This window comes from Psittacula echo, assembly GCF_963264785.1.
Source record: "Psittacula echo genome assembly, chromosome: 5".
NCBI classification, from domain to species: Eukaryota; Metazoa; Chordata; class Aves; order Psittaciformes; family Psittacidae; genus Psittacula; species Psittacula echo.
The window spans coordinates 84,548,746-84,562,747 of NC_137739.1; the positions used below are offsets into that span (position 1 = coordinate 84,548,746).

At 38.1% G+C, this 14,002-nt stretch overlaps 1 protein-coding gene across 1 annotated transcript in view; it reads left to right on the forward strand.

The window, feature by feature from the left end:
• Window positions 1–10,483, forward strand: part of MADD (MAP kinase activating death domain) — a 54,515-nt gene extending 44,032 nt beyond the window's left edge. The window contains exons 31-33 of the mRNA XM_080619040.1: window positions 2,450–2,519; window positions 7,367–7,413; window positions 9,132–10,483. Of these exons, the coding sequence (XP_080475166.1) occupies window positions 2,450–2,519; window positions 7,367–7,413; window positions 9,132–9,239 (225 nt within the window). The 3' untranslated portion in view covers window positions 9,240–10,483. The remainder of the gene's footprint in view (window positions 1–2,449; window positions 2,520–7,366; window positions 7,414–9,131) is intronic.
• Window positions 10,484–14,002: the final 3,519 nt, after the last annotated feature.

A 14,002-nucleotide genomic window follows, 5' to 3' on the forward strand; every position in this document is an offset into this window, starting at 1 on the left:
TGAATCCCTCTGGAAATGTCTTAGATGCATGGTGAGCCAACCTATGATTGACATGGCTGTCTTTAGTACTCACAAATGGTCTCTCCGTGCCAGCAAAGCGCATAAGTTTAAGAAGAAAAAATGTTCAAGTTTACCTGTGCCTATCAGATCAGAAGGAGCCCTTTGGAATAGGGAGGAATTGAGTGTCCCTGTGGCATTGGCAGATTATTCTGAGTTCACATCTCCAAATTCTGTTATAATATTGGGACTTCGTAATTCTGTCCCCATTATGAATTCATCTGTGTCAAAAATAGATGGAAGTTTAATAAAATGCAGCAGGCACATGCCCATCTACAGTAGGATCCACACTGAATGCTCTGTCTTGAAGAACCACAGTTTCCCTAGGGTAAGTAACTGTTATTTGCTTTACACTTGTTTTCTGACTGAGTGAGAAGAGAGCATCTCTGTCCCTTAAACAATATAGCAAGGAATTGCCCATCGATTCAGACATCTTTTGGAAATGGATAACTTACTTTAATTGTAACCAACTCACTAAATTCTCATCTCGCTCGTACCTCTTGTGGAATTAAAGCGCTCAGACCCTGAGCACTGGGGGCAGTCAAGTCTTTTAGGCAGCTTTACTGTTACCATATAAAACAACCAATGTTTCACTTGAGCCTTTCCTTTGAATTTCTGAATTTTGTTCTTTAGACCACTAGCAAAAATCTCTCACAGAAAACATTACAAAAAAAGGAAGCGAAGTGCAGCAAAGAAAGTTCTGGTTTTGATGTGTTTGCTTTGTAACTGTTCCTCAAAAGATAAGGGTTCTTTGACCAACAAAACGGATACAGAACAAGGGCAAAACCAGGGAAACAAAAAAGATGGGGGTTATGTTCCCTTGAGTGTAAGCAGAAAGTAAGCTGCATATTTTCTAAGTAACTGGAAGCTTAAGTTTTTATATTGAGCAAAAAATAGCCTTGGTCTGTTTGTTAGTTCTCTACTAATAAAAGTAACAATAAAATCCCTTTGATTTGAAAATCAGCCAGACTGCTCAGATGTGTGGTGCAGTTACTGATCTCTATCCATACAGATAAGCCTGATTCTTTAAAACCCAACAATTTCTGCTGTTGGCTTCCTTTGTCTTTCTTGGGTAGTATGGCTATGTGAGTGTTGGTAATACTGAATTCAGAAGGTTACAGCGTTTTCCTTTCCCTTCTTTCCAAGATGACAGAGTTTCTCTAGTAACATTTTTAACAAAGGCCCTGAGTTCATGGTGTCTGACATGTATAAGGCACCAAAAGTGTCAATCCAGACTATTGTTATATAGACTTGCAAGGGTCTTTCTAGGGTACTGGACAAAGACTTACACTGAACTCTAGTTTCTCCTGCATAAAAAAGCAAGTATATGGGAAAGTGGAATGTGGAATTGACTCCTTTCTGCAGCTTCTTCCATCTGTGTACTGATCTGACCTTTTTGGAGACGTGCACATAAGAAGGAACTGTTCTGTATCTTGAAATAGATTGGATATTGAATAAACTCAATATGCTCAGAGAACTTGTTTGGTTATGCAATCTTGGCATCTACATTCTGGACTGAGAAACCTAGTCATGCAGTTCAAATGTTTTTCTTTTGGGGTTTATGTATGTAAAGTGTAAGTTTAAAGCAGGTTTGTTTTCTGAGTGACTGCTCAGCAGCAGCCCTATGTGAAGTGAGCAAATGACAGAGAAGGGTCCAAACTCTCCTGTCCTGCTTAGAGCAGAAAACTGGTACTGACTGTTAGAGGAGACAGTTACAAGAGTAAGTATGCAGATTATACATCAGAAACTGTAATAAAGTCTCAAATGGCAAGTCTGTGAGGGAGAAGGAAGATCAGTGGTTCCTCACTGGATTAAACTGAATACTGGATGAGTCAGGAGGATCAGTGTCAGGGTGGGAAGTAGAGTGCCCCTTACCTGCCCTCTGTGCTGGAGGAGGATGCATGGAGGGGCAGAATCTAACTGGGATGGATCAGAGGCTATAAATCATGCCAAATTTGGGAGCCAGCTTTTTTCTTGTCCCCCTCTTCTGTTGTATTTCAGGTGTGTTGGTATTCTTTTTGCAATAACTCATTTGAGTGCCTGAAGGGGTAGCAATGTTGGATATGTCAGAGTTACTAACTCCTTCGTTTCTCTTCCATGCTTTCTCCTCCTGCAAGGAGCGGAAGGTACTTCATCTTCTGCTGTCTTCGCTTCTTAGCACTTTTAAGTTATTTGTTGATTTCTAGCATTGTGGCAAGTTTGTCTTTTGAATATTTATTTCACCCTTTATTTATATATTAAACTGTAAATGAACTGGTAGTGTATGCTATAACACTTCAGGTTGTATCTGCTGTGATGATGTTTTTGTTTCATTTTGGTTTTTAGTTTAAATAAAAACCCCACCAAAACCAACCTGACTAATTTTATGTTACTTTTCTTCCTGTTTTTGTAGGTTTTCATAGAGCTGAATCACATTAAAAAGTGCAATACTGTGCGAGGAGTCTTTGTCCTGGAGGAATTTGGTAATTACATTATTTTGATATTAGGTCTGTACTCACATGGCAGTAACTCAAATTTCCAGTCCTTAGCTGCACTGCAGTTTCAAAGATGGGAGAGAAATGTTAGGTTGCACATGAGAAGTTGCCTAACTGAGAGATGGGTGACTAAACATTAAACTTCACATGTTAATTTTCATCATATTAAGATTTGTGGGCTAGGTGCTTTTTGTTAGTAGACAGAGATGAGTCTTCTGAAGCAAAGAAAACAGTTAAACTTGGATGTGTGTAGGAATTTTCTGTGGTATGTTCTTTTTTCATCTGAGAAACCACATTTTTAAGCAGGATTTATAGTTGATCTTTCTTTTCATCATGTTTTCATGACAAAGAATTACTGTTAATTGCAAAGCTTCCTCTTTGCTCTATGTGGAATTTCATTTTGTTGTATGGAGCAGAAGATATTTTGTCAAGTTGCACTTGATTTATCCTGTGGCTTTTGTTTCAGAACATCACTGGTAAAGAGTGGAAATGTAAAGGTTAAGGAGAATAGAGAATTTGTGCTGTTTTCATCAGGCGTTGCTATAACATAGAAGCTGCCTACAGTCTAGTTTGAGGAAAATTCTGGGTCACTGTTCAGGGTTAGTGGCAGTCATGTTATACTTAACTAGTGTCTGAACAAAATGAGTGACTTCAGATGCAGCTCTCCAGAGGAGTTGAAACAGTCCCCAAACCCATATTGGTTTATTCTTCCACCCATCTGTGAGACATTTGTCTAGGTCTTAAGTGTTATATATGAAACATTTCAAAAGAAGATAGAATTTACAGTGTTCTTTTCCATAGCAGATGAGCATCCATACTTTGGCCCTTATTCAAAATCCAACCCAGTGGCTCCCTATACCAAGACTCGTTGTTCCTTGGTGCTGTGAACAGAATGTTCTGGCTGAGGGATTCTCTCTTAGAATATGAAAGGCATTTAATACAAGATTGGTGAAAGTAATGACTCTGACCATAATAATGTGTAACCTCCTTTCGGTGATACAAAGTTATAAGCTAGTCAGATAATAAAGCCTTTCTGACTATTGCAGTTTGCCTGTTGTTTGCCATAAATTAATCTCCCAGAAGTCTGGGATGTGAATTTTTAACAATTTTCCCCCATTTTCTGATAATGCTGTTTGTGGTTCAGGTGATCAGATCAGTGTATTCAGACCCTGAAAGTTTTCTAATAGTTTAGATGTTCAGAAGTTGTCTTTATGGCTGCGTATTCCTTTGATACCACGTTTTCACCCTGTCAGGCCTGATTCGTTTTACTACTTACAGAAATTGCTTAAGGGTGTAAAAGATTGTTGATGAGTTTTACAAAGAGGAGAGTTCAGAAGCCACACAATCAGTTTAAAGAATGGCTTCAGCTTGTGAAACCCTTAACTTAGAAGAAATTACTTGGATCAGAGCAAGTAATTTTTGGATCATTTTGGAGAGGTTTAACTCAAAGTATTTCTTTTAATAGTTTGTTTATATTGCACAAAAAGATAGATAGTGTTAGACTTAGTTATTTCCAGTCAACTTTTGTTGATGGCTCTAATAGTATTTAGCCCCTGAATAATGACTGTAATAACCGTAAGAAAAAGAACCTTTATAACAGAAAATTTTGTAATCAAAGGCCTATTGCAAAAGCTAAAATTGTGATAATGGAACTTATGAAAGGGTAGTTTTAGGAGTAGTTAAAAATAAACTGGGAGTTGGACACTACAAGCAAAGCCTGAGAAATGAAACCAATCAAATGAACAATACCCTTCTCCCAAAATAGAGGTCACAGACAAGAGCGAATTTAAATGTACCAAGTGAGATTTACAGTTTGCCCATCCAGCTAATAAACAGAAAGAAGAAAGGAAGAAAGATATTGCGGGGGGTGAAATTTCTTGTGCGCAGTTGAAAGACCACCTCAGAGCTGCTTTTTTAACTTATAGAGATGAGAAGATAGTCCAACCTATCCTATTCAAGTGTACTTAACAAGTTAATTTAATAGTAAAGAACAGCATTCAGCAAAAACTTGTGTGGGCTTCTTAAGTGAAGATACTTAGCTGTGTTAAGCACTGTGAACTGTGCAGTCAGATTCCGTATTGCAGGATTATACAGTCTTAGAAAGGTACAGAACAGTGAGCATGCATACTGCAGCCTGGTGGGAAATACTTCAGTGCAAGATTGGTTTACTTGGTTTTACCAAGCACAAGTGCTCCAAGCTCAGTGATAGCGCAGCAGGGAGTGAAAGGTCTGTTTGTGTTAACACTGGGTTTAGGTGGCATCATGAAAGTTGGCATTGTGATTTCAGAGCAGGATGCAAAGCAGAAGTTCAGGAATTGTTGCCCACAAATGGAAGTGGAGATTTAAGTAAGTGAGGAAATGTAAGGCTCTTCCCTCTGGAATTTGAGTTACTGCTGCGTACTTGTGCTTTACTTTCTTGTGGCCCCTTCACCGCTGCTGCTATGAAAACCTTCATTCTCCAGCAGGTAAAGTGTTGTCCCCTAAACTCATTCTATGCTAGTGCCATATTTTCATTCACAGGACCAAAGGCTGCAGGATGGTGCTTAATAATTTACTCCCTTCATCCCCTTAGCATCAACAGCATCAGGAATGACAATGTTAGAAGAAAAGTGGTTCTAATCTCTTAATTCGAGGCTGGGGTCTTTTTTTCTTTCTTTTTATTTTATTTCTTCTTTTTGTATTCTGCAGCAGTAGTGCTTTCACTTCTCTGAGCATAAATCCAAACCCATTCTTTTTACTCTTCCTCAGTCCTCTCAGAAGAATTTTCCACACTGGAAGGACTGTACTTAAAGACAAAGCAATATACTGACCATGCAACAGGGGGACCTTGCCTAGGTGCTCTCTGCTCCCTCTATTCCTATTCCTATTCTCAATTATGATAGAGGACTTTACAGCTTCCCTTCCTCTCCTTCCCTCGTGGCACAAGGTCCTTACAGCTTTCCCTTCCTGCTTTTTGAAGAGTTATATGAACAGTTGTCTGTTATCTAGTGGGCAGTGAGACTTACACAGCTGTAAAAGTCCTACCCTAGTTGGCTGTGCACCAGCCTCAGTCCCATCTTTATCCCCTGGTGACGTGGAGTTAATTTGGAACCATCTGGTGCCAACGGGTAAGGTAGCTTAATGTGCACCTTCTTATCCTCCCAGATCTGGTCACTGGTTTCACTGAAGCAGTGCAGCCTGGGTGTGTGTTTCCCTTGTTTCTCAGTCCTTAATGTAGCTGCCAACCCAAGGAAAGAGAAAATTGGACAAATAAACAAAACCATTGCTTTTTACAGTCATATTCTGTACTTTTCACTAGCTTTTCTTTCGAGAATGACATACCAGGACATAGGAGAATTAGTAGGCACTAATTCTAATACTAATTCTAATTCAAAGTCATCTAAACACTAATTTGTGTTTAGATGACTTTGTCCAAGCCAGTCTGCACTGCCTATGTTTGGCCCCTTAGAGTGTGATCCATCTCCCTCTCCAGTGTTTAGCTGTGTCATATCATAGAAAAGGTGACATGTGCATGAATAGGTTTTGGTGTGGACTTTTCCTAGTTACTCATACTGAACTCATCTGCCTCTGTTTCTTTTCTTGTCACTGGTACTATGTGTAATAAAACATTTACCCTTCCTCTGCAAACCTGGTATGATTCGGTTTTGCATAATTTCTGTATTGCTTCTTCTAAATCTTTTTGATGTGACATAGAAATTTCATGGCAAATTTCAGCTATACTGGAAAGGGAAGTGCTCGCAGTTGGTCTTGCTGTTCCACTGATCTTAACATTGTAAATTTGCCATTTGTATGTTCTTAGTGTGGTCTTTGTTCTCTCCTGATGATTTCCCATGGTATCTGTTCACAACAACCTTTACAGACCAAGCGTGGGTCAAAAGCAGAGTTCAGATGCATTGCACACCAATGGCATGGTTACAGTTTGCTTTTTTATGTGTTCCACAGTGAGAATGAAAGGCAAAGTTTTTTCAGCTCTATTTTGCCTGTTTCCTTCCTGTTAGTCTGGGGCAGTTCATGGGAGCAAGATGAAAACTTCTGGTTTTTATTCATCAGTGCCCTGATCATCTTTATATATAAAGTCTTACAGAAATCAACAGGTATTTTAAGAATATGTGTGACTGAAATGAGTATTCTGTTTTAAGCCAACTTGTTCAAAAGCAGTGAACGTTTTCAGTGAGTATATCAAATCACAACCATCACACACGTCCGAGACAGGAGAAAGAATGTCTTGAGAAACTTGAAATAGAACTAGGAAAGAATCTTCCAGTTCAGAAAATTTCTTCTTAATCTCCTTTTTTTTTTGTCCTGGATTTCAGTAACTTACTGCAGAGCGTCCTCTGTAGTGTTCTCTTAAGATCTGGTATTTAGCAGAGAAGGGTTCAGATATCTGAAGGATAAAAACTTTGGGAATCGCATACTGACAGATTCTTCTGGAATTGTTGGTTATTGTTTTATCAGAGTAGACATTAGGCATGTTTTGTCATGAAGCATACTTTGTCATTAATTTTGCTCTCTAGCAGGAATAAGTAGCATGAGAAAAGCTGGAGTCTCTTAAGAACCATCAAATCCCCACTATGTCTTTCCAAACAGAGACAGTGGAATATTTTTGCCAACCTGAGTAATTTATTATGACATTACCAGTATCTTCAAGGACATATTTAATATAAATGAAGAGAAGGAAGAGTATCTAGAAGTAAGGGATAGTGAGGTGCCCTGTACCTGCACCTGCTGTCTGTGTGCATCCCTTCCCTTTCCTATGGGAACATTGTGCTATTGCTTTCCCCTTTTCCTCTCGTTTTTTGAACTTTTTGTTTTGTCTCTTGCCCGTCCGGTTTTAGTTCCTGAAACTAAAGAAGTGGTGAGCCACAAGTACAAGACGCCAATGGTGAGTCAACTCTGATGCTTTCTGGTAGTTCTTTAGAGGATATATCTTTACATTTTCATGTGTTGAAAGAATGACATTGAGATTTCAGGATTTGCAATGCTAATACTGCAGTGAAACACTAGCTGCTCTTTTATGATTGTTTTCCTAAAGGGAAGACAACAAAAATTGATGATTGTTGTTTCTGTGAAACTAGAAGTACTCACAGGTGGTGCAAAAAAGCACGGTTGCTTTTGTTAGGATAGATAAAGATGCAAGGTCTTAGCATGAACTTCAGCACAGTAAGAGCTGTTAAGACAATGCAAAACACAATCGTTAATCTACAGAAGGGAGATTTGTTCCTGGGTGTAAAACGATTGCTGACTGAGTATGAAAACTTCCCATTTACTCCTGAAAGACAGCACTGAAATGCAAGAGACTGTAGAAGTATTGATTCCTCCCATGTTGGCAAGCCATTGCTGTGGTTTAGTGCTCAGTTTTTACAGCATTTTTTGAACAACCAGCAGTTGACACTGGTACTCAGCACTTTTACACAGAATAGTTCAATGATCAGGCTTATATGCATTTATGAGGAAGAAACAGAAACAAGTGGTTATCATCAGAACTGAAATTTCTTCAGTTACTTAATGTCTGAAGTGCATCACGTGCATTTGGTGGTTGCATGGAACTCATAGTCCTTCAAGAGCAGAGAGAAAAATTGAAGAAATTAGCAATGTTTTAGGAACAAAATGCTTAGAATATATGTAATTTAAGAAGCAGATAGCTCTATCTTTTAATAAGAAAAAACAGCTTAGTGCAAATTAATGATATTTTACACAAGTGTTTTGGCTTGTACTATAATACAGCAAAACACGTGGTTACTCTTATTACCTTTACAAAGATAATAAATGTCAGTTTACAAGACAAGAACTTTTAAGATCACCAGAACAGCCAGTATTAGAACTGGGATATAAACTAAGTCCAAGTCTTACCTTCACTGAACTGTGCTGCGAGACGTGCTAAAAGAGGATTTCCTGTTAAGTAATAGTACACTTAATGGTTTAAAAGGAATAATGGTAAATCATGCCGATGCTATGTGCAACCCTCTGTGTTAAGGTAGTGACAAAGTTGCTTTGGTGTTCTTCATATGAAGCATGCAATGTTGGGTTGTGGTTTTGTTGCTTTTTTACAATTAAAAAGTAAAAAAGAGAGAAAAAGTTTGTGTTACACATGGATTCACTGGCATTGGTTAACAATGACAAGAATTAACATTCCTTGTACTTTTGAGAATAAAAAGCTAGTTGTGAATAAGGAAGAATCCCACCATCTCAAGAGTTAAGGTGAAGTACTGGATATTTAGTTGTAGACTTTTCTAATCCAACCCCTCCCAGAAAAAGAAAATGAAGTATGTAACTTCATACAACAGACCAAAGGCAAATATGTAGGATGTTTATTTCTAAAGCCAGCTAGCCAACTTTCAAGATTAGCATACTGTTCTTAAAAATGATTAGAATCACACTATCAAGCAACTAATGTTTTTATCCCAAAGGAGGTTTTATAGTTGTTACAAGGCTTTTTTTCTCTTATCCACCTCAATCAGAAGGTAGTATGGGACACTTTTCCCTGATTTTTTTGCCTGTAGCCAGAGGGGAAGACATGCAGCTAAATACAAAATGTACAGTGGATTTTGTAAAACACTAGATCATCTGAATTTCATTATCTCCTTTTCTAAATTCTTCTAGGCTCATGAGATCTGCTACTCCGTGCTGTGTCTCTTCTCTTATGTGGCTGCAGTTCGTGGAAAAGAGGCAGAAAACAAAAGCAAACCACCTCGACCAGTTTCCAGTTGATCCTGATATTGGAAAATACCTACCCTTTGGCACGTTGATAATGCAGTACTCCCATTTTTACTGCAGTTTCTGGAGCTCACTTTATTGTCTTCTATGAGAACTTGATTATTTATGTATGATCCTGCAAGTCTTTCCCCATAGAAAAACCTAAGACTTCACTGCTCAGTCTCCTTCTGAATTCGTTCTTTATGGAGTTTTTCTATCAGCTGTTAATCAGACAGTTTTGAGCATCAGTATCCAGCTGTGAGTGACCTATTCTGGCCATTCCTTTGGAATTCACTTTTTCTTAAGATGACTAACGGCTTGAGTTTGAACGTTTTTTGTTTCTAGTGGCACTTGTTACAGATTAATCACTTTACAACTGCAGGCTTCTGCTTTCAGCTTCTCTGGTATGTGCACAGTGGAAGCAGTCTGTTCCTGCATGTTGTTTAAATGTTGTGTTTTTATTGTTTTCCTTCTGTGTTGTTCATTTTTACCCACCAACATGGAGTTCTTGTCACATAGTTCTTTCAGACCCTTTTGGGAGAGATGAACTGTTACAATAGTCTTAAAACACCATGTGACAGTTGAAGTTTGGCTATTAAATTGGTCCATTTGTGGATATGACTGCTATTCCAGTGGGAAAAGAAGTGGAGAGAGAAACTTCGCAGGTAGTATGTTGTGAAAACCCCTGACACCTCATGGATTCTGTGGATTTTCAAATGGGAGTTTAGGTAATATTTGTAGATTTATCCCAGCAGCAGAGCTGGCAAATGCATATAAGCACTACCAAAAGCAGTTATCACAGGGGTTAGAAAATGCATAAGGAAGTGTAAAACTTGGGAACATTACTGGCAAAAGCACTTGGGAGATCCATGCCTCTCTGGGTTCATAACACCAGATATTTCTATAGCTATCTGGTGAACATATTCAGAACCCAAAGGATTATTCTGTCTCCAGATTTTTTTAAGCTATTGCTTTTTTTCCCAATCTCTACCTGTATTTCTCGCAAATCCTGTGTCACTGTATAATGAAACTCCTGCAGTTAAAACTATCCATCACATTCCTTATTTTAAGTAGGCTGAATGTGAATGTTTTTTGCATCCTGTTTTTGTTCTTGAACTAACTGCACTTGCCTGGAAAGGTCTCAGGATGCTCAAAGCAGAGACTGTCTAGAGAGAAAATGTTACATGTAAAAATACCTGGAAAAAATGCTCTGATGCAAACGGATGTATTGTATGTTTTGACATAAAATTATGAGTAAATGCACCCAGAAATAACCCTTAGTCGGGGTATCTACTGTTTTGAATGGAATATACTAGTAATGGGTGAGGAAATGATGTAAATATTATAGTACCACATCTATTTATAGAAACTGTACAGCTCTCTGAATGTGAAAATAAAACGTCATTCAACCAGCAACTGGTTTTCTTCCTTCTGTCCTCTTCTATTGATGCAACTTATTCTGAAATTAATGTAATTATATAAAAAATATATCATACACATGTGAAATAATGAAAAAGAGAAAACTGTAAGTAGAAAAATCTCCATTTCTTTCCACATAAGCAGATGAAAGTTGTTTTCTTGGGTTGTTTTTTCTTGTATCATAACATGCATGTGATTTGTCTTTTAAAAAAAATCTGAAAAACATGACTAGAGAAAACAGACACAGATGAAATATTGACTTTTTTTGCACACATGCATATAGAAACAACATGTAAAGGATTTTTCATCCTTTCCTAATATAAAGGCAAAACTGAAATTGCCAAACCCTGAAATTAGCCTGTTTTGTTAGTTATTGTCTTTTTTCTTCTGAGGCTGCAAGTTTTCTTACAGGAATATCTGAATTTTTAGCAATTGCAGTATTGTTGGTACTACTGTATTACAAGTACAGTTAAAGCTTAAATCACTTTGACCTACAATAGATGTTCCATTTACTGCAATACTGGATCCCACTTAGGTAGACAGTTGTAGTTTTTAAGTTGTGATTACGGTAGCAGGCCTATTCATATTCAAACCATTAACTTGTAAGGGGGAGATTCAAACCATTAATTTATAAGGGGGAGATTACAGTTTAAAATCATTAAATGCACAGCATCACTTACTATACACAGTTCCGTTTCTCCTCCTGTAGAAGCTGTATTTTTTCAAGTGTATTTTTCTGCGACTTAAAGTCATAAATTGCATAAACTTCTGTACCCTACACTGCTGAGAAACGTCAGTCCAGAATAAGACTTCTAAAGCACTTGATAGCAAAAAGGGCACTCTGCCCTTTTTGATGGAACTCTGTTTAAGAACAGATGTGGCTGAACAGTTGCAGCACTTGCTATGTAGCAAAGAAGAATCAGTAACAACCTCAAGGGCACTGACACTGAGCTTCTGGTCTTTAGGTGAGAGCAACTGTCCTGGCTTCAAAATTGAATACATTTTTGAAGTGTACAAAATCTTTCTTGTACTTGCTGATGGTGACTTGGGGGGTGTCCTGCTAACTGTGGGAATGTATGTATTCACCTGAGACAAAGGCAAGCTGTGTAGTGTTTCGACTACTAAATGCACAGTGATGTTCTGGGCATACTAAATGAAGACCAGATTTAAAAGTGGTATAAAAGTGTTAAGTCTTTTGGAATGTAGTGGTCATGAGAGGTACCTAAAACTTGGAGGAAAAAAAGAAATAGTGATTTGCATGTGTTTTATGACGTCCAACTTATTTTGATCTTTAGGTAAGAATTCCTTAACAGTAGTAAGAACTTTGAGGCTTCTAAAGCTTCCAGAACGAAACAGAAGCCTGAGAATAATTGGTAATAATAACTAGCGCTAGAAGGCTTAGAACAAAAGGAGTAATTCGGTTTTACCACTAGGAGGAGCCTGTGCCTCAGGTTTTAAGTATTTCAAGATAACAACCTTTTTACTTTAACACTTGTGGTATTCGTCACTAATGTGACAAAGATTTATGAACTTGCCTTAAAACTCACAGTGTTTGCTCATCAACAAGTTTCTTTTTCTGCTACAACTTGTTTGTGGAAGTTGGTTTTTGAAAACACTGTTAAGTGATCTCTGCAGACACTGGGGTTTGTGACTACTCTTTGTGGCAGTTTTAAAGGTGGTTACTAATTTATCTGGTTTTTGGATCACAGGTCTTCATCGTGATGTTCCAGAAAGATGCCTTTGATTTGTTTGTGAATGCAGAGTCAGTTTCTAATACGAGTGGGTGCACATTTGAAAGATTAAAGGTTTTAACATCAGTGCCATAACAATGGTACCTATTAAGTGATATTTATTAAAGATATACGGAAAAAACTTTGTTGGAGGAAAAAGTTCATTACTTTAAGGAAATAATTGTAAAATTTTCTTACACCCTGCTTTCTGGCTGCAGATAATCCCTACCCTTTGACACTTTCATGATAGCAGAGTTTGTAAGATGAAAAGTTCATCTGGATATTCAAAAGCTAAATTTCTAGTAAATGTAAATCATGAAGAATTTTGATTCCAACTAAAATTCTTTCTCAGTGATCAAAGTGGATGGGAAAACATGGCTCTGATTCTAAGCCTTCTTAGGAACCTTTATGTTGCAGAGATATTGCAGATATTTCTAGAATCACACTGCTTATGCCAGGGGAGGGCTTTTGGTTCTTAATAAGGAAGCAGATGCTTGCCCCTGTGTCAGGCATAGGCTCCTGTAACCACTGAATTCAGAACTACACAGAAAATAGATTCTAAGCTTCTCACAAACAGAAATACTTACATCCCAGTTCCCCTGACTGACAAATGGATCAAAGGCAGAAGATTATGCCTCTGAAGTGAGATCTTCCTTCTGTGAGAAAAATGATTTCTGCTCAGCTTCAGTGGGATTTAGGAACTCCAAGTCTTAGACAAGCCAGATTTTGGCAAAAGACAGCTCCCAGCTCCTAAACAAGTGGGGATTTAGGACCTAGAAGCAGCAGCTTTGTAAAAAGGACCTTGCCACAAAAAAGGCAATACCAAAGAGCCTCTTGCTCTTCCAGAAGTTACAATTCTGCCAGAGCCATCTGCTTCTCACAAGGGCAAGACATTTCCAAAGAGCTGAGGGCTATCATTTGCTTCTGCTAGCAGCAATGGCTTCATTCTACCTTTTAATGCTCTCATAGGATGTTCAATGTGAGCAACAGATTGGAGTTCCTACAGCCATTCCCAGAGTGGGTATTTCACAATAAATAGCAGAAATGTGATGATGCTCTCAATAGCAGTAGGCGTGTGACCCATCTTTTCTGGATCTGAAGGTTTAAAGTTTGTTGTTGCTGACAAATGAGGTTTGAGTGCAGTTGAGTACAAACCAGATGTAGAGAGGACCTCTGTCAGGCATATTCTGTACCTAGATATGATAAAGATCAGCTCAACGTTTACACCAAGATTAGTAAAATCATAAGTTGATTTTCTGTTTACATGTGCTTGGTATAACTGCAAGATATAAGTTCAGTTTCTGTTGCTGGGTGTGCAACATTTTGAAATGTCTAGCATTAACTTCGTTTTAAAGGATCAGTCCAACAAAGAATCGTATGTACAACAGCCAGGGGCAAACAGTCCTGCTTTTATTTGCAACAGTTACTATAGCGATAAACGTGGTTTAGGAACCTACATAGAAATAGAAATCCCCTTCTCCCAGAATAGCTGTACATAAAAAGGAACAAACGGTGGCAGGAAAAACACCAGTAGAACTCTATAAACAGTTGCTTCCTTCAAGTATGTGAAAACTCCAGTTCTGTATTTTCATCCTTCCACTCTTTTTTACCTTTTCAGTTTCTCTTACT